A 23,386-nucleotide genomic window follows, 5' to 3' on the forward strand; every position below is an offset into this window, starting at 1 on the left:
CGCGGTAAGGACGCCACGAATACTCGTATTTGCCGAAGAAAACTGCACGTGTTAAGGATGAAAAAAATAACACACAGAGAGCTGACAGATGAAAGACTCGCTGAGAAAATGTAGTGATTATCAGTTATCAAGCAAATGCAACCAGACTATGAAGAGCAAAACAGCGTATTGTTTTACTATGGTATCTAGACTGTTTAAACAACAAAAGAAAGCTATTTTATTTTGAGGAGTATTCTCGAGAAGAAATTACCTGCAGAAAACATGTGATATTCTTAACTCCTTTATTTCATCTGATAAGAAGGTCAAGACACCGAGAGAAGTTTACTTTGATAAAGGATTGAATGTTATTCATGAATAGAACTTCGTCGTGTAACCAATTCTTTGAGCTTGAGTGAGTCCATCGCAAACGCCAACTAGCACTGGGCTGAAGCCTCGAGGAAAGCTGCCAGTGGTGTGGAATAAGGCTTACCCAAAGAAATTCTGTCGAGCGCGCACTACCACTTGTTACAAACTCGGTCGATTCCATTTGGTATGCAAGGTAAATCACTCTATTTGTTAGAAAAAAAATAAGTTGCCCTTGTATTTGGGTAATGTGCAAATTTGTACCGCTACAGCAGTCAAACATCAAATTTTAAACCGTATCGATTGCTTAAAACAAACACAATTCCTGTTAGGAGGTTTTGCTTTAACAAACTTTCTTTCGGGGAAAGTCGTATAATTTGGACCCTGCGTGTAATTTGGATTTTCCCTTTTTTAACAAATATACGCCAGAATCTTTAAAAATGTTTTGTACAGCTTGAAAGAAGACTTGATAAAACGCGAAAGACAGGCGAGCTGAAACTTCTCGCAGTCCGGTAGTTACAGAAAGAAATTCAGAGTTTTTTTGTTTTAGAGATGAAACTTTATTTCATAACTGTATGTTGTATATCCAAGTGGGCATGATTTTTGCGTTGTATAACTGTAACTGCTTTCGGTATATTAAGCCCAATCTGATGCTTCCCAAGAGTAAAGTAGTTGGAAAAAATGTGTAGAAAGTTGTGTAATTTGGACCTGTATGATGTGTGTAATTTGGCCCGGGGCCACAGGAACTGATATCAATTATGTATTTATTATTATCAGAACACATTTTACACATGATCTATAATATTAGTCATATCTGAATAAAATATGTTATTGAAATATAGCTAACAATCAACTATATGTTTTTCAGCATTATTTTTAACTACCTGTTGATATAAATACTAATGAAAATTAGAAGTAAAATATCTTAAATTATTTGGGAAACTTAAAAATACAGAATAAAGAAGATAAAACTAAGGTCCAGTCATCTTGTTACAGTAAAGAAGATGGTTAAAGTATCTGTATTTTATTAACACAGTGCATCTTGTAGGTCTAGAATTGCAACCTCAGTTTGTATCTACTGTCTCATTTTTTGCATTTGGTATTGTTAAGTCTTTGCATTATATTATTGTTTTTTATTCTCAAGGTTTTTTCGCTATTTCAATTATTTTTCTGTTCTTTTTTTATTGAATAAAATAAAATATTGTGGAAATGTACAAATAATGGGGACAAAATATTTATGTAAAGTTGCCATCACTTCTTAGAAACTGAGTGGAAAAGAAATCGCATAGATTGTAAGTGTTACAATTTGTACACGCTGCTGTTCCAAATTATACATTATAGGCGTGTAACACTTGTTCCAACATTTCCAAATACTAATTATTCCCTACATGAAAATAACAGCATTCTGTTTTTTGCTTTTAAAGAGTTAAGATGATAATTTATCAAATCGTGTTAATAACTCTTTTGGTGAACATCTATATTTTTTAAGATTTGAACCGAAGTGGTCCAAATTAAACGACTTTTCTATCCTCTGCTACCTAATGTTTTGACAAATTTCCCAAACCCTCTTCCGGGTATTTTGATAATCGGCTTCATGGATCATATCAAGCAGTTCTGGCATGTCGAATGCCATATGTATGTATGTATGTATGCATAGGCTATGTGTATTGCTTTGGTAGTTATAATACATTGTTTTGGGCCGGTAAATGTCCTGCTGTGTAACTGAGAATAATTTTGTCACAATGCAAAGGGTTTTGTATGGGGTCAGTGTTAAGTTGTTTTGGACAGTTTTGGTATTGGTTTTGGTCAGGCAGTTCGTTTGAAGGTGTTGTGGAAAATCTAGAGTATCAAAATGTTGAAGGGCATTTATGTGGAAAATTGAATCACAAGAAATCCCCTGATTCGTGATTTTGTGGCAGTGTCACCACTTAACAACTGACCTAGTAAAAATTCTTTTCGAGAAGACTGCCTAAATCGCTTCCTCAGTGGCATATTATGTGTCTTATTTATTTACAATCGCTCTGAAAAACAACATGAACTTACTAATCACATACAATTGCAGTTAATCGTTTATGCATTGTAAATGCTTGTAAAGCATAACACGGCCGTTTTTTCTTTGAAATAAAAAAAATTCGACAGCTATTTTCTTTCATATTTTATCACTTGGGAATGTCAGTTGAATCAACTGGTGGGGATTCTTGACACGATGTTGCATTAAGAGCTGTATCCCAAAAACCTCCCAACATACAAATCCGGTCCGGCTTACCAATAAGAGCCAGATCTTCATTGATGCACTAAATAACACCGTACAATAGTGTCAAGGGGGCAGTAAATATCTTTTTGATGTATAATATTTAAGTACGGGACATTATGTTCAGTTTTGCAGATGGGACAAGCATACCTTCAGATTAATGCGCTTTCCCGGGTGAAACCTCTGATTGCCTAAATCGGCTTTAGAATACTTGAAAACGCCAACATCATCAGAAAGATCTTGTGGGTGTATTTTGCATTGTATTACTGCAACAAAAGTTATGAGAATCACTCAAAATTTGAGTGGGAAATTTGTCGTAATAAAACCCACATCTCGAGGCATATATTAAACTGTTACTTACGTTCACATGTGGGTATCTCACGGTTCCACGCAGCTGGGTTCCCCTCGCAAACTATTTCGCCACCATAACTTGCTACATATCCTCCATTACACTCAACAACCACACTTGTACCAATTCTGGGACATGCAGTCCCGGATCTACACACAATTTGGCGGTTTGTTGTGTTCGTCAATCGGTTGCAGTGAGCCGGACATGAGGTGGTGTTAAAAGGCAAGTTCCATATGCCACCTATTGTGCAGATTCGGATTGAATCGCCAGAGAGTTCTGCTTCACGGTCTTTGCACTTTAAACAACAAAAGTTGAAATTTTTAACACGTCGCTGATGAAGTGGTTCGCAAATGATGCCTTGGTTTAATGTTGTTAGTGCATCAAAATAATTTTTATTTCAATAATACACTGCGTGGCCTCTCAGCTGTTGCAATGATATGATATTAGGTAAGCGGACGCTAAAAACAACGGTCAACTTTCCACTGAAGAAGGTCAACAATTGCGTCGTTATGACATTTTTTGGTGATAAGTGCGCTACCAGGTGAAGAAAGTTAAAAACCACATTCTTAATGCCATAAAATGTTAACGTTGCTATTTTTTTTAGATTTAATCCACTATAATTGCGCTAGACCTGTCATCGGTTCGTGTGACTCAGGTGGCTGTATTATTTTAAATGCCGTTAAAATTGCGGCTTAAAAACCTTCGTCGAAGCCAAGCCAGTCAATGTGTCGCTGTTAATTCTTGCTGAACATATTTTTTACTGTCTCATTAATTGTCACTGTGACCAACCCACTTAGTGAGTGGGTTTACTGATATGCCCGCTGGTTAGGGTTTGTATTTCAATGAGCTGACAGTGGAAAAAAGTCCCTCCTTAAGGCCGCATCTCTCAATTAAATCCTAAAAATTGAGTTTTAGAAGTCATTTGTTATTGTGCACCTGGTTACAGTTTCTCTTGTTTGCCAAAAACAATTGCCGGGTCTGATGACTCATGAAGGGGGTCTACTATTGCTGAACAGAAAAAAAATTGATTGCAGCTGCATTAAGACAGCACATTGGGGGGTTTTGCAAAGGCTAACTGCTAAATTGTCAGTCCTAGGGGGTGTACAAACAGCCCCGGTGGGGCCCCAAGACAATTACAAGACATCTAATTCTTCATGAATTGTGTAGAGGAGGGTTGGTGGCTTCACTTAATCGCAAATGGAGGTAACTTTCTCTGATTCATTTTTTCACAAAACAAACCTACACTTTTTTCTGCTTTTTTGACCAAAATAATGGCCAACAGAGGGTCAAAATGCCCCCGGGGGAGCAGTTTAAGTAGTTATTTTGATTATAAATTTGGCCACAATTCCTTGCCAAGGGTCCGCACGAACAGAAAATCACAAATTGAACATACTTTCTCTGATTCATTTTTTCACAAAATCAACCTCAATATTTGGGTAGTTTTTCAGCTACATGTACAACAGCACCCTCTACCAATTTACTGCCTGACTAATAGCCCTGAAAAACAAACTAAAACTGCCCCAAACACGCTGAAAATCGCCCTGGCAACAGCCTGTTCATCTGCGCTCATTCAACCAGAACACTGGCGCCCATGCATGACCCATTGCATTGTTACACACAATTTTACTCTGTTACGCAGGAGTTCGAGAAGGGCAATTCCCAACCGGGAAAGTCTTTTCCATAGAAATACAGAGATGCGGCCTTTAAGGCTTATTGTTGCGCAACACACGTAAACAGGTTGCGCGCTTGTCGTCGGTAGAACGAACTAACAGTGAAGTCAAGAGACATCTGTATACTATTTGGCTTGCGTAGGGCGAGAAAGCCAGGTTTAAGTAGAATACAAAAATGCTTTACTTGTCAACGAGAGGGTCAGTGCACTGTTTAACGAGAAATCACCGCCATATACCTAGCGTTAAAACCAATCCTTCCTGATTTATTGCAATCAACGACGATATCGGCTACCTGTGCCTTTTAAAAATATATGAAATATCACACTAGTAATTCGGTAACGTAGAAGACCATTAATAATTTGCAGTGTTCAATTAGCACCTTTAGGTGAATTTGAGCGCCGGGAGGAAAAGTTTGACCGTTTTCGGACACGTTCACACCATCTGGAAGATCACCAGGTTGAACCGTGCAAGGAATCGCTGAAATTAGATTTAAGATAGGTTGGTTTGCAAAATTAATATATGTGAAGCTCACTAATTAAAATTCTTGTTGCCAATGATTACAAAGCATGACGTAAGTCTTACACAGAAAAAATAAAGCTAAGAATGCAAAAAACTACAATGTTTTTTTACGCAATCCATTATTCAAGAGACACCTTGGGTTGTGCAACATATTGAAATCAGCATTTCGCTCAATGAAATTTTTTTTGTATATTTCGCAATTATCCAGATTATGCGCTTATATTTCGAAAATAATCTGTTATGCGGTTTGGGATTTACCATTCCACTTGCAATTAAACAGATATATATGGGTAAACTGATTTATAGTGGTGTGTGGCCGATAACAGCATGACGTCACCACCCGTACGTGCCTTATTTGTGACGTCAGTCAGGGCAGCTCCATATAATAATGGAGCTACACCAACTGCGTCATTCAAACTGATAATGGCACAAGTTCTTGCCGAAACGTTTATCGTATGAAACGTGACAATGTTGACAACAGTAAGGGCCAGTTTCTTTATTGTCAGAATTATGAGAAAATACGTAAATCTTGTTCCTAAACAGATTTGTTTCCACACTGAATTTGGTTTTCCATTGATCAATTCGAAATATACTGAATTAGCCCCAGTACCCTACCACGTGAAAATAAAGACGGCATGTTGAGATTACGTGTGTATTTGTCGTATTAAAACCCACATCTCGAGGCATATATTAAACTGTTACTTACGTTCACATGTGGGTATCTCACGGTTCCACGCAGCTGGGTTCCCCTCGCATACTATTTCGCCACCATAACTTGCTACATATCCTCTATTACATCCAACAACCACACTTGTACCAATTCTGGGACATGCAGTCCTGGATGTACACACAATTTGACCGTTTGTTGGGTTCGTCAATTGAATGCAGTGAGTCGGACATGAGGTGGTGTTAAAAGGCAAGTTCCATATGCCACCTATTGCGCAGATTCGAGTTGAATCGCCAGAGAGTTCTGCTTCACGGTCTTTACACTTAAAACAACAAAAGTTGCACGTCGCTGATAAAGTGGCTCGCAAATGATTCCTTGGTTTAATGTTGTTAGTACATCAAAAGAATTTTTATTTCAATAATCAGTGCGTGGCCTTTTAGCTGTTGCACTGATATGATATTAGGTAAGCGGACGCTAAAAACAATGGTCAACTTTCCACTAAAGAAGGTCAACAATTGCGTCGTTATGACATTTTGTGGGGTACAAGTGCGCTATCAGGTAAAGAAAGTTAAAAACCACATTCTTAATGCCATAAAATGTTAACGTTGCTATTTATTTTAGATTTAATCCACTATAACTGCGCTAGACCCGTCATCGGTTCGTGTGACTCAGGTGGCTGTATTATTTTAAATGCCGTAAAAATTGCGGTTTGAAAACCTTCGTCGAAGCCAAGAAAGTCAATGTGTCGCTTTTTGTTCTTGCTTTTTACTGTCTCATTCATTGTCACTGTGACCAACCCACTTAGTGAGTGGGTTTACTGATATGTCAGCTGGTTAGGGTTTGTATTTCAATGAGCTGACAGTGGAAAAGTCCCTCCTTAAGGCTTATTGTTGCGCAACACACGTAAACAGGTTGCGCGGTTGTCGTCGGTAGAACGAACTAATAGTGAAGTCAAGAGACATCTGTATACTATTGGGCTTGCATAGGGCGAGAAGTCCAACTTTAAGTAAAAGATAAAAATACTTTACTTGTTAACATGAGGGTCAGTGCACTGTTTAACGAGAAATCACCGCCATATATCTTAGCGTTAAAACCAATCCTTCCTGATTTATTGCAATCAACGACGATTTCGGCTACCTGTGCCTTTTAAAGTATATGAAATATCACACTAGTATGTCGGTAACGAAGAAGATCATTAATAATTTGAAGTGTTAAATTATCACCTTTAGGTGAATTTGAGCGCCGGGAGGAAACGTTTGACCGTTTTCGGACACGTTCACACCATCTGGAAGATCATCAGGTTGAATCGTGCAAGGAATCACTGAAATTAGATTCAAGAGATGTTGGTTTGCAAAATTGATGTATGTGAAGCTCACTAATTAAAATTCTTGTTGCCAATGATTACAAAGCATGACTTAAGTCTTACACAGAAAAAATAAAGCTAAGAATGCAAAAAAATACAATGTTTTTTTTACGCAATCCATTATTCAAGAGACACATTGGGTTGTGCAACATATTGAAATCAGCATTTCGCTCAATGAAAAAAATCGTTTGTATTTTGCAATTATCCAGATTATGCGCTTATATTTGGAAATGATTTGGGATTTACCATTCCACTTGCAATTAAACAGATATATATGGGTAAACAGATTTATAGTCGTGTGTGGCCGATAACAGCATGACGTCACCACCCGTACGTGCCTTATTTGTGACGTCAGTCAGGGCAGCTCCATATAATAATGGAGTTACACCAACTGCGTCATTCAAACTGATAATGGCACAAGTTCTTACCGAAACGTTTATCGTATGAAACATGACAATGTTGACAACAGTGAGGGCCAGTTTCTTTATTGTCAGAATTATGAGCAAATCCGTAAATCTTGTTTCTAAACAGATTTGTTTCCACACTGAATTTGGTTTTTCCATTGATCAATTCGAAATATACTGAATTAGCCCTTTGTACCCTACCATGTGAAAATAAAGAAAGACGATATGTTGAGATTACGTGTGTAAATACAAAGCAAGCCATGCAGCTATTGTTTAGAGAAGGTATGTGCGTACTCAAGCCAACATTATCAAGTTCTGTTACATTAAAAACCAACAAATCAATATTCTGCGTGATAAAAGCTTCAATTTCCAAGTTACCGTCACATGTCGGCAATTCCCGCCACCATTCACCGCTGTCCAAACAGGCGGCCTTTTTCCTTCCAAGTAAAACGTAACCATCAGCACAACTAAATCGGAACAGGCGACGACTTGGATGAGAGATTCGCTCAGAACGAAGATGGGGAGATTGGATATCACAGTTGCCTGCCTTTAAACACGGTTGGTTAAAACTAAACGCAGAGGACTTCCACTTTTACCTGGAAGCTAGATGTTTAGATCAAACACATAAACCAAACAACATCAGATCAGGTTGGTTTTTGTTTGTCCAAAAGAGCCGTGTCATGGTTTTTAAATTACATGCATTGGTCATTATTTTGTGAATGAAGAATTGGTTTATTGTTTACAAGCGTTGGAAGACCATTTAGTAACAAGATATCGATTTTATTACCAACGTCTTCGAGAGGATATCCAGTAGATTTAGGAATTGACTGAGTGGTGGCAACCGTGCTTGTAGTTGTTGGTAAAATTTCTAAAAATAAGTTTCACCATTAGGAAATTCTCATTGCAAGATGAAAGTCAATTTATGTATATATGTATAAATAAAACGTGGTAAATGGAATGTAAGGTTGCACACATTTGGCAATCAAGTATTCAGTTAACCTGAAGTTATTCATTTATTTATTTTTTATTTAACACCTGTGCAGCCCGCAGGGCAGACACAAGAACCTATCGCATTACAATGTCCACCATTCAGACACGGACAGTCTTAAAAGAATGTTTTTAAAATATAACATAAATCTATTGGAAAAGTGTTCATTTGAAAAACCTCTTTCACAGAGAATTTTTTTAGGATGTGAGCAGTCTCCGTTTTTCCAACATTGCGTCGATGTCCAACTGGGCGTTCGAATCGAGCCACACTTGTGAGTAGACATGGAGGTGCAATAACCAGTAGTCGGAAGAACAACTAGTGAACGCCAGTTTTCAAATTCATAAACACTGTTGTCCAACCAGAAACGTTTACATCTCCAATATTTATTACATCTTTGCTCCAACCCAATCCAATAAAAATCTTAAACAAAACAATGGGTTAGTCCTTTTTGGACATTAAAAAAACATGAAACAGATGTTTTTATTCACTTGTGTATAAGCTGCAGACAGATGGCCACTGTTTCGACCTAAAAGGTCTCATCAGTGCAGCTGGTGTGACTATAAGACGAACTTTGCAGACCAAACGGCCAAGCAAAGACTTCCACTTTGTGGTGACTATACAGTCACCGTCATCCGTTGGGCACCAAACTAGGTGCAACCTTACGGAGCAAACAAGGTGGAAACACTACGACCAAGCAAGCTTAACCAATAGTGCCGTCAGGCCCCGTGTCACAATAATCATATGATAAGCATGTGGAGCCAATAATATGAATTATTCACCTTTGTCAGTTTATAAATAGGTATTTAGATTTTTGTATTAACAAAGTTATGGTATCAAAAAAACTATCTTTGTACTCAACTTCCCAGTGGAAACTGGTAATCTTGTACAAGTTGGCCTTTTTCATATTTAAAACATTGATAACTATTGTTAACTTTTGCTGATTCAAATATTATTTTCAAAAATAACTACCAAAAAATGTTTTTTTTAAAAAAAAGAATGTTTGCCTAAAAATGCTAAAAAAAAACATAAACACTACCGGTTAGTGTTGAGTCCATATGATCTCCAATGGCTATAAATACATCTTTTGTTTTTATCATGACCATGCTAGCACCATAACTTTTACAGTGAACTTTGGCCTGTGGCTGGCTTTTTGTTTCGTCAAAAAACAAATACTCTTTTCCATCATAAAAGAAAGTGGAACTTGGATCTGAAACAACAAACATTTGGTATCAGTTATGTTATTGTAGTCTCTGTGAATTGTGAAATAAAATAAAACACCTGATAATGGACTGCATGGATCATTTTCACAGTGTTTTCTTTCTACATTTTTCCCCCTGCACATGACAGTATTAGGAGGTGAATTCGGACATTCCCTTCTCCTTAATTGAAACCCTGAGCCACATGTGGAAGTGCAAGGACCCCATAAGTTCCATTCACCCCAACTGTTCCATGTGACTACCCAAAAAGACCAATTTTGGTAAACAGGCGTTGAACTTGGTTACTTCTATGCAATACCTTCACAAGTTGGAGTTTCTGCAGACGATTTACCCAAATGACAACGAACACTTCGGGCACCAACTAATCGCAAGGTATTTTCACATGCAAAAGTTACCATACTTTCACTCCGATGGGTGATGGAACCACCAGTAGGTGGTGCAAGATGGCTACAAGCTAAAAAAACATCAAGTGTTTTTTTATAGAATTGTGAGGACATAGTAAAATAATTGAAACAAAACTAACATGTAGCTATTTGTCTTCGATTGATTTGTCAATTTTGGTGAAAAATACTTTACTTTAAGTGCATATAAAAAACCTAAGAATTTTCTAGTTAGCTTGTAGTATGCTGATATTTTTAACACTAATTCACTATTAGTGCACATAAACACTGACTGTGCAGGCTGTACCCATCAATCAGTAAGCAATTGCAGAGAGTTAGAACTGGACAAATAAAAATAACGCAAAAATAAATTTGATTGCAAGGTCAGAATGTTTCTGTTTATACATTCTAACCATGTAGTCAATGCCAACAAGCAAATTCTTGTCTTTAAGTTATACTTACGAATTGGATCACAAGAAAGAGGTTGAGGAAACCAACTTCCTTTAATGGTGCATGTGACATTTCCCTGACCCTGAAGTCTATATCCATTGTTGCATTCAACTCGAACCACAGTGTTGATAGCATACACATGTTGGAATGGAACAAGGCGGCCATTTTGCACACCAAAATTTTTACATTTTACTTCTGCAAATCAATAATTATTTCTGTGAATGAAAATTGTGAAATAAATCTGCTAATTCTTGCAAGCACTGAGGCTCTTTTGTTTTTAATCTCTTGTTGTTCTGCATTTTTTACACTGATGATGCTGTTCAAAGCGAAATATATTTGTCTCAAATAACAAGCTGACAGATTTTAACCTACTGGAATACCGTGAATGTTTGTGGTAAATCTACATGCCATAACCAGTACAGTTGCATACTAGCATTTAAATTAAATCAAATCAGAAAAAAAATAACCAACCAACACAGCTGGGTTGTGAACTTGACCATTTTTCTGTTGGTAAACACTCAATGTGGTTTGCGCCTTCTAACCGATAACCATGCCAGCATGTGAAAGCAACTGAGGTTCCCATTGGATGGCCCACACCTGTCTGTAAACTTGGCTGCATTTCACCATTCTGTAAGTGGTGTATTGGGGGACATTTCTTAACTGAAAAACAATATTTCTTTAAAAATTACAGGATACAAAATTTCTCATGCGTTAACTTTTTAGATATTTTGTGATTAGACATCACATCAAATTTTAGACACTGGTTTCAGAATTTTAGGTGCAGTATTTAAATCTTTACAACTTTTTTAACTGAGAACATTAATTCACAGCAAGTATCCTACAAAACACTTACCCACACAACTTATAGTATCAGGATTTGCACTCCATTTTCTTCTCGAATTACATAAAACTGTTTTGAGTTTAGATGATGTTCCTGCTATTTTGAAACCTCTATCACATGCATATGTTACTTGTGTACCAGGCAAAAGATATGGTTTATTAGGGTTTTGGTAGGTTATGGAGACCACCGCATTTGACAGACGTTCAGGGCATTGTCGACATTTCAGATCTGTCACAATACAATTGAATTAATTAAATTGCAATTGAATACAATTTAATAACAGATAAAAAACTTATTTCTGTGGATATGGTTCATCAAATCTGGACGTTTAGGTTTTTTGTTACTAAAGCAAAATTCACAACTATTTCCACTGTACCCAAAATATGTCCATTATTGAGACATCTATTTGTAGAAGTTAGGCACAGATATTTACAGATAAACAGTAAAATAGGAATGAAAAAAGGAGTTACTAGTACTGTTGACAGTTATTGGCAGAGTAAAATTTTAAAAATTTAATAAAGGCAAATGAATTCCTTGAATGGAGGTTTGGGCGCATTGTGTCTGTTTTCAAGAAAACTTGTAATTTCCTGGACGAAGACCAATCATTGGCAATAAGTTAATCCAAATTTGTAGGGTTATTTGATAAATTTCAATTGTAAGCATGACCAAAAAAATTGTATTACCCTCAGAGCAGGTGGTGCCTCCAAAATCTGGTGTACAAGTACACGTAAAGCCATTAACTTCATCCTGGCATGTGCCATCATTTTGACATGGATTACTTTCACATTCATCACCTAACAGTTAGTTAGCCAGTTATGGTATAATAGCAACATTTTGTGTTCGAAAAACTTTGTTAGTGGTTAATTACAAAAAGCCCCCACATAAAAAAACTTTTTAGGACAATTACGGGTATTCTACGTTTGCACACTTACTGCAAGCTTCGTCTGCAACTGTTATATCATCCAAGCTGACAGTGCCAGATGTTGCCACAAATGACACTTGTCTGCCTACTCGATTTTGTTTTACCGTCAATTCTCCAGGCATCCATAGACTGCGTGATACACGATCCCTCCATCTGCATTAATAAAACATTTCGCTGCAAAAATGGAAATACGCAACTGGTGCATTGTTTTGCATATTAAAAACATTACCGTATACTTCCAGATATCTTCAAGACCAAGTGAGAGTTGGAATAGTGAAGTTTGTAAAAAAAGTTAAAGCACTTGTCATTGCCTGATTGCAGGATTACTGGTGATGAAAGTGACTTTTCACTGGTGTAAAATGAAGCATCAACAACATAACCTGCAAGGCAATTTTCAACTCTTTATATGTAAAATACGGATTGGCGACGACCAGTTTGTTTGAATGCAAAAGAACGAAAATAACACCTCTTCTGTTATTGCGATCAGTGTATGTGAAACGGCGTCTCCAACCTTCTAAAGGACTAGATGTGTAACCACAAGTTGGACTGTGGAAATTTTCAAAGTCGCAATCCAAATGAACTATTGAGAAAACGACAATAGTAAAATACGTGTTTATCTTGATAGTTAGTTGATAGCAGTTACCATGGCAATTGGCAGACCCTTCCCAAATTGCATCGGCAGTACAAACAGCAAATGAGCTTCCAGTGTTTCGAAATCCCTCGTTGCAGACAAATCGAACACGTGACCCGAAGACGTAATCCACACCGCGGTCCTCCACTCGGCCATTTGGTGGCGCATCAGGAGCATTACATCGCCTTACTTAAAATATATTTCACTTTATCAGGTGCAAAATACATCTGTAGAAGGTTGGAAATGAAACTATCCAATTTTGTAGGTTTAATCTGGTTTTCTTTTGAAATTTGCAGCTTTCAAAAGATCATCAGTGAAAAGGAAAGACAAAACTTAGAATGTTTCTATTCTTACTTTCGCATGACTGTGACTTCTCTTTGGAACAGTGCATGCAATTTCCGCTATGGCCAAACATAAACCAGACATTGTGAAAATTGCAATCTAATGTGGTGCTGTCGCGTATTTGTAATTGCGTGATATTATCACTGTAACACTAATCTTCGCATTAAGCCTTCTAATTATACAACTCCCTCTTTTGTTGACACGTGTTGTTAGTATCCTTTTCGACTAATTACTACCTTGGGGTGTGTCACGGTCACGGATGCAGGACGGCGCTTTGCCGGACCATTTTTTATCGCTTCTGCATTTTCTTGACGTCCTGCCTATCGTTTGATAGCCAACGTTGCAATAATATTTAGCTTTCGTTCCGTACTTTTTTGCACGTGGATAGCGAATTTTTCCATTGGGGATTACGGTCAGCGGCGGACAAGGAACATCTGCGATAAAGTTCAAGGGTACTTTTTTGAAACTTTTTTATCTTAATTAACTAACTTCCAATCAACAAATATTAAGAATATTTAGATGTTGCTATAGCAAGTTCAGTGCTACTTATTTACTTTTAGTATCATTATACATAAATTATATGATGATCGAATAGCTTTTATTTAAAAACACTTGATGCAAGCTTTTGAGCGGTGAAATACTCCCCCCTTCCCTAATTTGGGCACTTTGTGACATCTTACCGGGGTTAAAGCAAGACATTCCGCAGATATTGTCGCACTGGCACGTTTTTAGTCCTTTGCAATCTGCATTGCTTGAGCAAGGCTTTCTGCATCTTCGGCCAGCTTTGACTTCATCTCGCCTTGACTCACATCCTTCTCCCTGGCCCAGAGCTGTTACAAGAAATCATTTTTAATACATTAAAGCATCGCAAGTTTAACTGGTAAAGGTTCAACTTTAAATAGATAAACAGCAAAGACATATCGGTAGTAGGGCGCAAATATTGGTGACGCAACACTAACATGTGTCTTATAACGTTGTATAAAGATCCAACACATAATATCGATAACATAATATCGAATCGACGACTTGGATGAGAGATTCGCTCAGAACGAAGATGGGGAGAGTGGATATTACAGTTGTCTGCGTTAAACACGGTTGGTTGAAACTAAACGCAGAGGACTTCCACTTTTACCTGGAAGCTAGGTGTTTAGTTAGATCAAACACATAAACCAAACAACATAAGATCAGGTTGGTTTTTGTTTGTCCAAAAGTGCTGTGTCATGGTTTTTAAATTACATGCATGGGCCATTATTTTGTGAATAAAGAATTGGTTTATTGTTAACGAGTGTTGGGAGACCATTTAGTGACAAGATATCGATTTTATTACCAACGTCTTCGAGAGGATATCCAGTAGATTTAGGAATTGACTGAGTGGTGGCAAAACTATCAAATTGGCGAAAAAAGGAGTTACTGGTACTGTTGACAATTATTGGCAGAGTAAAATTTTAAAAATTTAATAAAGGCAAATGAACTCCTTGAATGGAGGTTTGGGCGCATTGTGTCTGTTTTCAATAAAACTTGTAATTTCCTGGACGAAGACCAATCATTTGCAATAAGTTAATCCAAATTTATAGGGTTATTTGATAAATTTCAATTGTAAGCATGACCAAAAAAACTGTATTACCCTCAGAGCAGGTGGTGCCTCCAAAATCTGGTGTACAAGTACACGTAAAGCCATTAACTTCATCCTGGCATGTGCCATCATTTTGACATGGATTACTTTCACATTCATCACCTAACAGTTAGTTGGCCAGTTATGGTATACCAACATTGTTTGTTTTGAGAATAACACAACAGAAATTGCGAAAAACTTGGTTGCTAGTTAATTAAATGCCCTCACATAAAACAACTTTTTAGAACAGGGTATTGTACGTTTGCTCATTTTTTAATCATTGACCAGATACTTACTGCAAGCTTCGTCTACTGCAGGCTGCAAGCACTACGATTTCGTATCGACATACGCTATACCGCATGACCCAAGAAAATATTGTGTAGCCTTATTACGATTAGCTTTAGGTATACCCCAATATTTGAAAAAAACAAAACGCCTCTTTTAGTTAATTATCTCTATCCCGTGCATAAGGCCCAACCTCACTTACACTAAGTATCGATCAGAAGAGATAAGCTGATAATTGTGCGAACAAAGAGCACTTTTATCTATATGTGTGTGACGTAATTTGTGACTTACTTCGGTGATGTGATTTACGGCCAATCCTGCTACAAAACAAAACATTTTTTGTTATGAAAGAGCACAACCTCGGTCATGATTCAATAAAATGCTTATCTCAGAAATTTCTCTGCGACATTTCTAGCATTTCTTATAACACCAAAAATCACAAAAAATGGTGGATTTACTCATTACATGTTGTGCGGTGTAACCGCTTAAAGACAAAAAAACATTTTTACTGGAAGCTATTTGCAATTGGTAAGTTTTGCTTGTTTTTCCATTGATAAAACTAACTCAACATATACTTGTTGTCAGGTTAATTGCAGACATAATTCTTTTATCTTCACAACACACAATAATAGGAATTGAACAAAGTTTTTACTTGGAACCGTTGATCGTTTCTTCAATCCAGCTCTGCATCTCCGCAACATCTGCGTAGTAGCCAGGATACACAAAGCCATCTGTTTCATCCCTAAGAGCACATTCAATTCCAAAACTGACAATCCCCATTTGTATCCAATAACTTTCGCCAGTTTGGGAATCCAAGCGCTGTTACAAGATTTTAAACAAATAATATATACATTTGTATTTAAACTTCATACGTATACGGGTATACCAAAGAGTTCCATTAGGCATTTCAAAGAACCTTAATAGAATAAAGCTTTACTTGGTTTATGAGCGGCCCACCACTGTCTCCAGTACACGCGTCAGACAGAGTTCTTGCAGTTGTTGGAGATCTGGCACAAATCATGCGGTTCGTGTAACTCAAAGCCTGTCTTGTTGTTCGCGTGTGACGTTGGATTCCTTGACGACACCTGATCAAAACAGCAATAAAAAGTATCGTCTTTGTCTTGATTGATGAAGTTATTTTTAACCACAATAATACTTTAGACGAACAAATCGTTACCAAACTCTTGGAAAAAGGCCATAAATGTAAAAATGGAATATTTTCATACATATTGTCTGTTATTATAGGACACAAACATATTTAGCTTTTTTGTATAAAGTGACGAGTGGTATTTACACTGCATCTTGTTGTAGTTCTTGCGTGGTTTGCTGCAGAATGTTTGGAAAGGTTTGACTTTGATAATTAGTGTGTCCAAATCCAGTTACTACGACTGTTGTTCTGTTTTCTCTTTCACCTGTAAAGTGCAACCCGTTATTACGTGAAAGACATTCTAAATTTAAAAAATGGTAAATGTTAAAAAAGCTGAGTTAAAAAAGGGGAAAGCGCGGTTAGAATTTAACATATTTTACCACAGGCAGCTGAAGAAAATTGTTGGAGATACTTAGTCCGTTACTGTGTATGATGGTTCTGTTTGAAAGATTACTCCAAGGAAGACACACGGGACGAATGTACGGAGATAAGGGGATTGTTCCATTGAATTTCGGCCTTTCTTTTGTGGCGAACCAATCCGATTCATTACGTAAAAAACGAAGCGAGACTCCGATTCTAATCTGAAAACGGAGGTCCGTTTGGATAATCCTGTACGTTTCATAAGAATAGTACCTTTGGTATACTTCATGTAGAGAATGCAAAAAGCTGTAGGAGATACGTTTACGCGCATCTTATTTCTCTTTAATCTCAATTTAAAACATTAAATGGGTCAGGTGAATCGTATAATAACCAGATATTTTACTGTACACATTGGTTTACGTCACGCACGAAATTTTTCCAACTTTAAAGACGATAATAGTGCCTAGAAAGTACCCTTCATTGTACTGACATAATGTTTGTCACGGAAAGCAAGAACACAATATTTACAGGATAAGTTTACATCCAATAAACTTTCTTCATAAAGTATGATCAAAGTAAACGAACAAACCCGTTTTAATAAACTCACCAAAGCAATATCGTAATCATAATTGATTCTCAGCCACCCACGAATCTGTCGATCAAATCTTGGATGAAGATATATTTTTCTTGGTGTAAACAGTTCAACTGCAGAGTCCAAATTTTGTATCAAACTGGGGCGTTCGTAAACACCTGTCAATAATTATCGGTTTAACATCAAAGTTATGTAACGATGTAGGACCTATCAGAGGAATGCCCCCACAGCACGTGTCACTGGCATGTTTTTTTTTATATTAAGGTCACAATTCTCTTGAACAAACATAATTAAACTAAATAAGTAGAAGATCTTTAAATGCACAACTGTATTTGTAAAGACGAATTATTTTCAAAGACTGCAGAGGCACACTGGCCTCTCACTTGGTACAAGATGTACCGAAAACTATTGCACAGTTCATCCTATAACAGTAAAAAGACAACGGGATAACCAAATTGCACAGCGCTCGTCAACACCATGCGCTGTGCAATTTAATCTCTTGTGATGGCGGATGTAATAAACGTCAATGGCGAAATATCGGCGAAGTTGGCGGCACACAACGTTCAGCAAGGAGCAACGCAATTCTCGCAGTATACCATGCAGCTCACACAATATGTCATTAAGTTTGTTCAAAACCAAACTTTAACGATCTTTGATTAGCATTTAAAAAAAAATCCAATATTCCGATCAGCCACATAAAGTATTACAAGCTGCAAGAATACGAGCTTTCGTGCCAATTGGAGTTTTCACATTTTCATGTTTGCGGCACATAAACTTGTGCGTGAAAAAAAACAGTGCAAAATTATTAGTCAAATGCAACCTTTTTCCACCAGTAGAGGGCAGGCAATAGTTACAGACAATGGTTCAATTATGGAGCTTCCACTGTGAATACTTTCTTGGTAATGTATTTTATTATCGCTAACGTGTTGGCATTGAAATCAATTTTTAAAATTGGATCGCAGAACAAAAAATTGAAAAAGCCCCGAGCTAAATAACACATGTGTTAAAATAAGTAGAAACTGTATTAAGACTGGTAGTGTGGTCGCAAAGAAATTAGTGTGGCGATAACTTTATGTGATCGCGGTAAGGACGAATTCTCGGATTTGCCGAAGAAAACTTCAAGTGTTAAGATTGAAAAAAATAACACACAGAGAGCTGACAGATGAAAGACTCGCTGAGAAAATGTAGTGATTATCAGTTATCAAGCAAATGCAACCAGGCCATAAAGAGCAAATCAGCGTAATGTTTTTACATTGGTATCTGTACTGTTTAAACAACAAACGTAAACTATTTTATTTTGAGGAGTTTCTCGAGAAAAAATTCTCTGCTGTTAACATGTGATATTCTTAACTCCTTTAGTTCATCTGATAAGAAGGTCAAGACACCGGGAGAAGTTTACTTTGATAAAGGATAGATTGTTATTCATGAATGGAACTTCGTCGTGTAACCAATTCTTTTGAGCTTGAGTGAGTCCATCGCAAGCGCCAATTAGCATTGGACTGAAGACTCGAGGAAAGCTGCCTCTGTCGAGCGCGAAATACCACTTGTTACAAGCTCGGTCGATTCCCTTTGGTATCACTCCATTTGTTAGAAAAAAAATAAAGTGGCCCTTGTATTTGGGTAATGTGCAAATTTGTACCGCTACATCAGTAAAACATCAAATTTTAAACTGTATCGATTGCTCAAAACAAACACAATTCTTCTTAAGAGGTTGAGGTTTATTTTTGACAAACTTTTTTTTCCGGGAAAGTTGTATAATTTAGACCCTGCGTGTAATTCGGATTCTGTCCCTTTAAAAAATATAGTACGCTGGATGACAAAAAAATCTTTTGTACAGCTTGAAAGAAAATCTGATAAAACGCGAAAGACAGGCGAGTTGAAACTTCCGCAATCCGGTAGTTACAGATAGAAATACGAAGTACGTTAATTTTTCATTTGTTTTAGAGATCAAACTTTATTTCATAACTGTATGTTGTATATCCAAGTGGGCATGATTTTTGCGTTGTATAACTGTTACTGCCTTCGGTATATAAAGCCGAATATGATATTGCTTTCCGAGAGTAAAGTAGGTGGAAAAACTGTGTAGAAAGTTGTGTAATTTGGACCTGTATGATGTGTGTAATTTGGCCCGGGGCAACAGGAACTGATATCAATTATGTATTCATTATTATCAGAACACATTTTACACATGATCTATAATATTAGACATATCTGAATAAAATATGTTATTGAAATATAGCTAACAATCAACTATGTTTTTCAGCATTATTTTTAACTACCTGTTGATATAAATACTAATGAAAATTAGAAGTAAAATATCTTAAATTATTTGGGAAACTTAAAAATACAGAATAAAGAAGATAAAAATAAGGTCCAGTCATCTTGTTACAGTAAAGAAGATGGTTAAAGTATCTGCATTTTATTAACACAGTGCATCTTGTAGGTCTAGAATTGCAACCTTAGTTTGTATCTACTGTCTCATTTTATGCATTTAGTATTGTAAAGTCTTTGCATTATAGTATTGTTTTTTATTCTCAAGGTTTTTTCGCTATTTCAATTATTTTCTGTTCTTTTTTTTATTAAATAAAATATTGTGGAAATGTACAAATAATGGGGACAAAATATTTATGTAAAGTTGCCATCACTTCTTAGAAACTGAGTGGAAAAGAAATCGCATGGATTGTAAGTGTTACAATTTGTACACGCTGCTGTTCCAAATTGTACACTAGGCGTGCAACACTCGTTCCAACATTTCCAAATACTAATTATTCCCTACATGAAAATAACAGGATTCTGTTTTTTGCTTTTAAAGAGTTTAGATGATAATTTATCAAATCCTGTTAATAACTCTTTTGGTGAACATCTATATTTTTTAAGATTTAAACCTAAGTGGTCCAAATTAAACGACTTTTCTATCCTCTGCTACCTAATGTTTTGACAAATTTCCCAAACCCTTGACACTTCCGGGTGTTTTGATAATCGGCTTCATGGATCATATCAAGCAGTTCTGGCATGTCGAATGCCATATGTATGTATGTATGCATAGGCTATGTGTATTGCTTTGGTAGTTATAATACATTTTTTTGGGTCGGTAAATGTCCTGCTGTGTAACTGAGAATAATTTTGTCACAATGCAAAGGGTTTTGTATGGGGTCAGTGTTAAGTTGTTTTGGACAGTTTTAGTATTGGTTTTGGTCAGGCAGTTCGTTTGAAGGTGTTGTGGAAAATCTAGAATATCAAAATGTTGAAGGGCATTTATGTGGAAAATTGAATCACAAGAAATCCCCTGATTCCTGATTTTGTGGCAGTGTCACCACTCAACAACTGACCTAGTAAAAATTTTTTGCGAGAAGACTGCCTAAATCACTTCCTCAGGGGCATATTATGTGTCTTCTTTATTTACAATCGCTCTGAAAAACAACATGAACTTACTAATCACATACAATTGCAGTTAATCGTTTATGCATTGTAAATGCTTTTAAAGCATAACACGGCCGTTTTTTCTTTGAAATAAAAAAAATTCGACAGCTATTTTCTTTCATATTTTATCACTTGGGAATGTCAGTTGAATCAACTGGTGGGGATTCTTGACACGATGTTGCATTAAGAGCTGTATCCCAAAAACCTCCCAACCTACAAAACCGGTACGGCTTACCAACAAGAGCCAGATCTTCATTGATGCACTAAATAACACCGTACAATAGTGTTAAGGGGGCAGTAAATAACTTTTTGATGTATAATATTTAAGTACAGGCATAGGCGCCGAACACGGGTATGCCGGGTATGCCTCGCATACCCGGACGAAAATCTCGGGTATGCCGCATACCCGAGAATCTGACCAACGTTCGTCACGCGTTATTTAGATTTAGGCAGTTATCACGGTTTACTTTCCCAAAGTAACGAGTTTCTGGACAGCAGGTAATGCAACGTGTGCCGCAATAGGTAGCGTTTAGTATTCAGGGTCCTTGACCTTTAAAAGGCATGATCGCTGCAGTAACAACGAGATGTTTATTGCTTGCTTCACCAAATATAATACCACGAGGCCCAATTTGCGCTGCTGTTTAGGAAATTTCTCTTTGTCATTCGAAAAAGTTCCTTTGTTTAATATTCAAAGCGGTCTTACCGCACATAAACATGCGTTCATTTGGAAAAGTGCTTTGCGTTGCGTGAAGTTTGTAAACAACGAGCCTTAACACAGTCTCACGTCCAACCCTTTCTAGCGCCAAGAAAGATATTTTGCATTTTATGACGTCATAAAGTGACGTCATATAATTTGGCATACCCGAAAACATTTTAAAGTCGGCGCCTATGAGTACAGGACATTATGTTCAGTTTTGCAGATGGGACAAGCATACCTCCAGTTTAATGAACGATCCCGGGGGAAACCTCTGATTGCCTAAATCAGCTTTAGAATACTCGGAAACGCCAACATCATCAGAAAGATCTTGTGGGTGTATTTTGCATTGTATTACTGCAACAAAAGTTATGAGAATCACTTAAAGTTTGAGTGGGAAATTTGTCGTAATAAAACCCACATCTCGAGGCATATATTAAACTGTTACTTACGTTCACATGTGGGTATCTCACGGTTCCACGCAGCTGGGTTCCCCTCGCAAACTATTTCCCCATCATAACTTGCTACATATCCTCTATTACACTCAACAACCACACTTGTACCAATTCTGGGACATGCAGTCCTGGATGTACACACAATTTGACCGTTTGTTGGGTTCGTCAATCGGTTGCAGTGAGCCGGACATGAGGTGGTGTTAAAAGGCAAGTTCCATATGCCACCTATTGTGCAGATTCGGGTTGAATCGCCAAAGAGTTCTGATTCACGGTCTTTGCACTTAAAACAACAAAAGTTGAAATTTTTAACACGTCGCTGATGAAGTGGTTCGCAAATGATGCCTTGGTTTAATGTTGTTAGTGCATCAAAAGAATTTTTATTTCAATAATACACTGCGTGGCCTCTCAGCTGTTGCACTGATATGATATTAGGTAAGCGGACGCTAAAAACAATGGTCAACTTTCCACTAAAGAAGGTCAACAATTGCGTCGTTATGACATTTTGTTTGGTATAAGTGCGCTACCAGGTAAAGAAAGTTAAAAACCACATTCTTAATGCCATAAAATGTTAACGTTGGTATTTATTTTAGATTTAATCCACTAGAATTGCGCTAGACCTGTCATCGGTTCGTGGGACTCAGGTGGCTGTATTATTTAAATTGCCGTTAAAATTGCGGTTTAAAAACCTTCGTCGAAGCCAAGAAAGTCAATGTGTCGCTGTTAATTCTTGCTGAACATATTTTTTACTGTCTCATTAATTGTCACTGTAACCAACCCACTTAGTGAGTGGGTTTACTGATATGCCCGCTGGTTAGGGTTTGTATTTCAATGAGCTGACAGTGGAAAAAAGTCCCTCCTTAAGGCTTATTGTTGCGCAACACTCGTAAACAGGTTGCGCGGTTGTCGTCGGTAGAACGAACTAATAGTGAAGTCAAGAGACATCTGTATACAATTGGGCTTGCATAGGGCGAGAAATCCAAGTTTAAGTAAAAGACAAAAATGCTTTACTTGTCAACGAGAGGGTCAGTGCACTGTTTAACGAGAAATCACCGTCATATACTTAGCGTTAAAACCAATCCTTCCTGATTTATTGCAATCAACGACGATTTCGGCTACCTGTGCCTTTTAAAGTATATGTATGTCGGTAACGAAGAAGACCATTAATAATTTGAAGTGTTAAATTATCACCTTTAGGTGAATTTGAGCGCCGGGAGGAAACGTTTGACCGTTTTCGGACACGATCACACCATCTGGAAGATCATCAGGTTGAATCGTGCAAGGAATCACTGAAATTAGATTCAAGAGATGTTGGTTTGCAAAATTGATGTATGTGAAGCTCATTAATTAAAATTCTTGTTGCCAATGATTACAAAGCATGACTTAAGCCTTACACAGAAAAAATAAGCTAAGAATGCAAAAAAATACAATAATTTTTTTTCCGCAATCCATTATTCAAGAGACACCTTGGGTTGTGCAACATATTGA

General features: G+C 37.1%; 3 protein-coding genes across 22 annotated transcripts in view; all 3 read right to left on the minus strand.

Moving 5' to 3' along the window:
- LOC145912932 (uncharacterized) overlaps window positions 1–23,386 on the minus strand; it is a 100,276-nt gene that overhangs the window by 38,501 nt on the left and 38,389 nt on the right. For all 20 annotated transcript variants that reach the window (XR_014403322.1, XM_083000401.1, XM_083000389.1 and 17 more), the window contains 2 exons: window positions 14,017–14,166; window positions 13,573–13,770 (listed from right to left, as the gene is read on the minus strand). Coding sequence is in view for 19 of the 20 variants with exons in the window: in XM_083000401.1 (XP_082856527.1) it covers window positions 13,573–13,770; window positions 14,017–14,166 (348 nt within the window). In the remaining variant the exon portion in view is untranslated. The remainder of the gene's footprint in view (window positions 1–13,572; window positions 13,771–14,016; window positions 14,167–23,386) is intronic.
- LOC145912941 (P-selectin-like) lies at window positions 2,345–8,875 on the minus strand. Its single transcript, XM_083000411.1, has 9 exons — window positions 8,731–8,875; window positions 8,353–8,433; window positions 7,944–8,108; window positions 7,022–7,119; window positions 5,838–6,120; window positions 4,992–5,089; window positions 2,955–3,237; window positions 2,744–2,859; window positions 2,345–2,636 (listed from the first exon to the last, which is right to left on the minus strand). Exons 1-9 carry the CDS (start codon window positions 8,834–8,836, stop codon window positions 2,502–2,504), a joined length of 1,365 nt encoding a protein of 454 aa, XP_082856537.1. The 5' UTR covers window positions 8,837–8,875; the 3' UTR covers window positions 2,345–2,501.
- Window positions 8,869–13,420, minus strand: LOC145913724 (E-selectin-like). The gene is made up of 13 exons (XM_083001470.1): window positions 13,366–13,420; window positions 13,007–13,183; window positions 12,830–12,943; window positions 12,593–12,743; window positions 12,374–12,516; window positions 12,125–12,235; window positions 11,454–11,669; window positions 11,072–11,260; window positions 10,613–10,795; window positions 10,069–10,224; window positions 9,832–10,008; window positions 9,633–9,760; window positions 8,869–8,973 (listed from the first exon to the last, which is right to left on the minus strand). Exons 1-13 carry the CDS (start codon window positions 13,418–13,420, stop codon window positions 8,869–8,871), a joined length of 1,905 nt encoding a protein of 634 aa, XP_082857596.1.

Source organism: Ascidia mentula, chromosome 9, assembly GCF_947561715.1.
Source record: "Ascidia mentula chromosome 9, kaAscMent1.1, whole genome shotgun sequence".
NCBI classification, from domain to species: domain Eukaryota; kingdom Metazoa; phylum Chordata; class Ascidiacea; order Phlebobranchia; family Ascidiidae; genus Ascidia; species Ascidia mentula.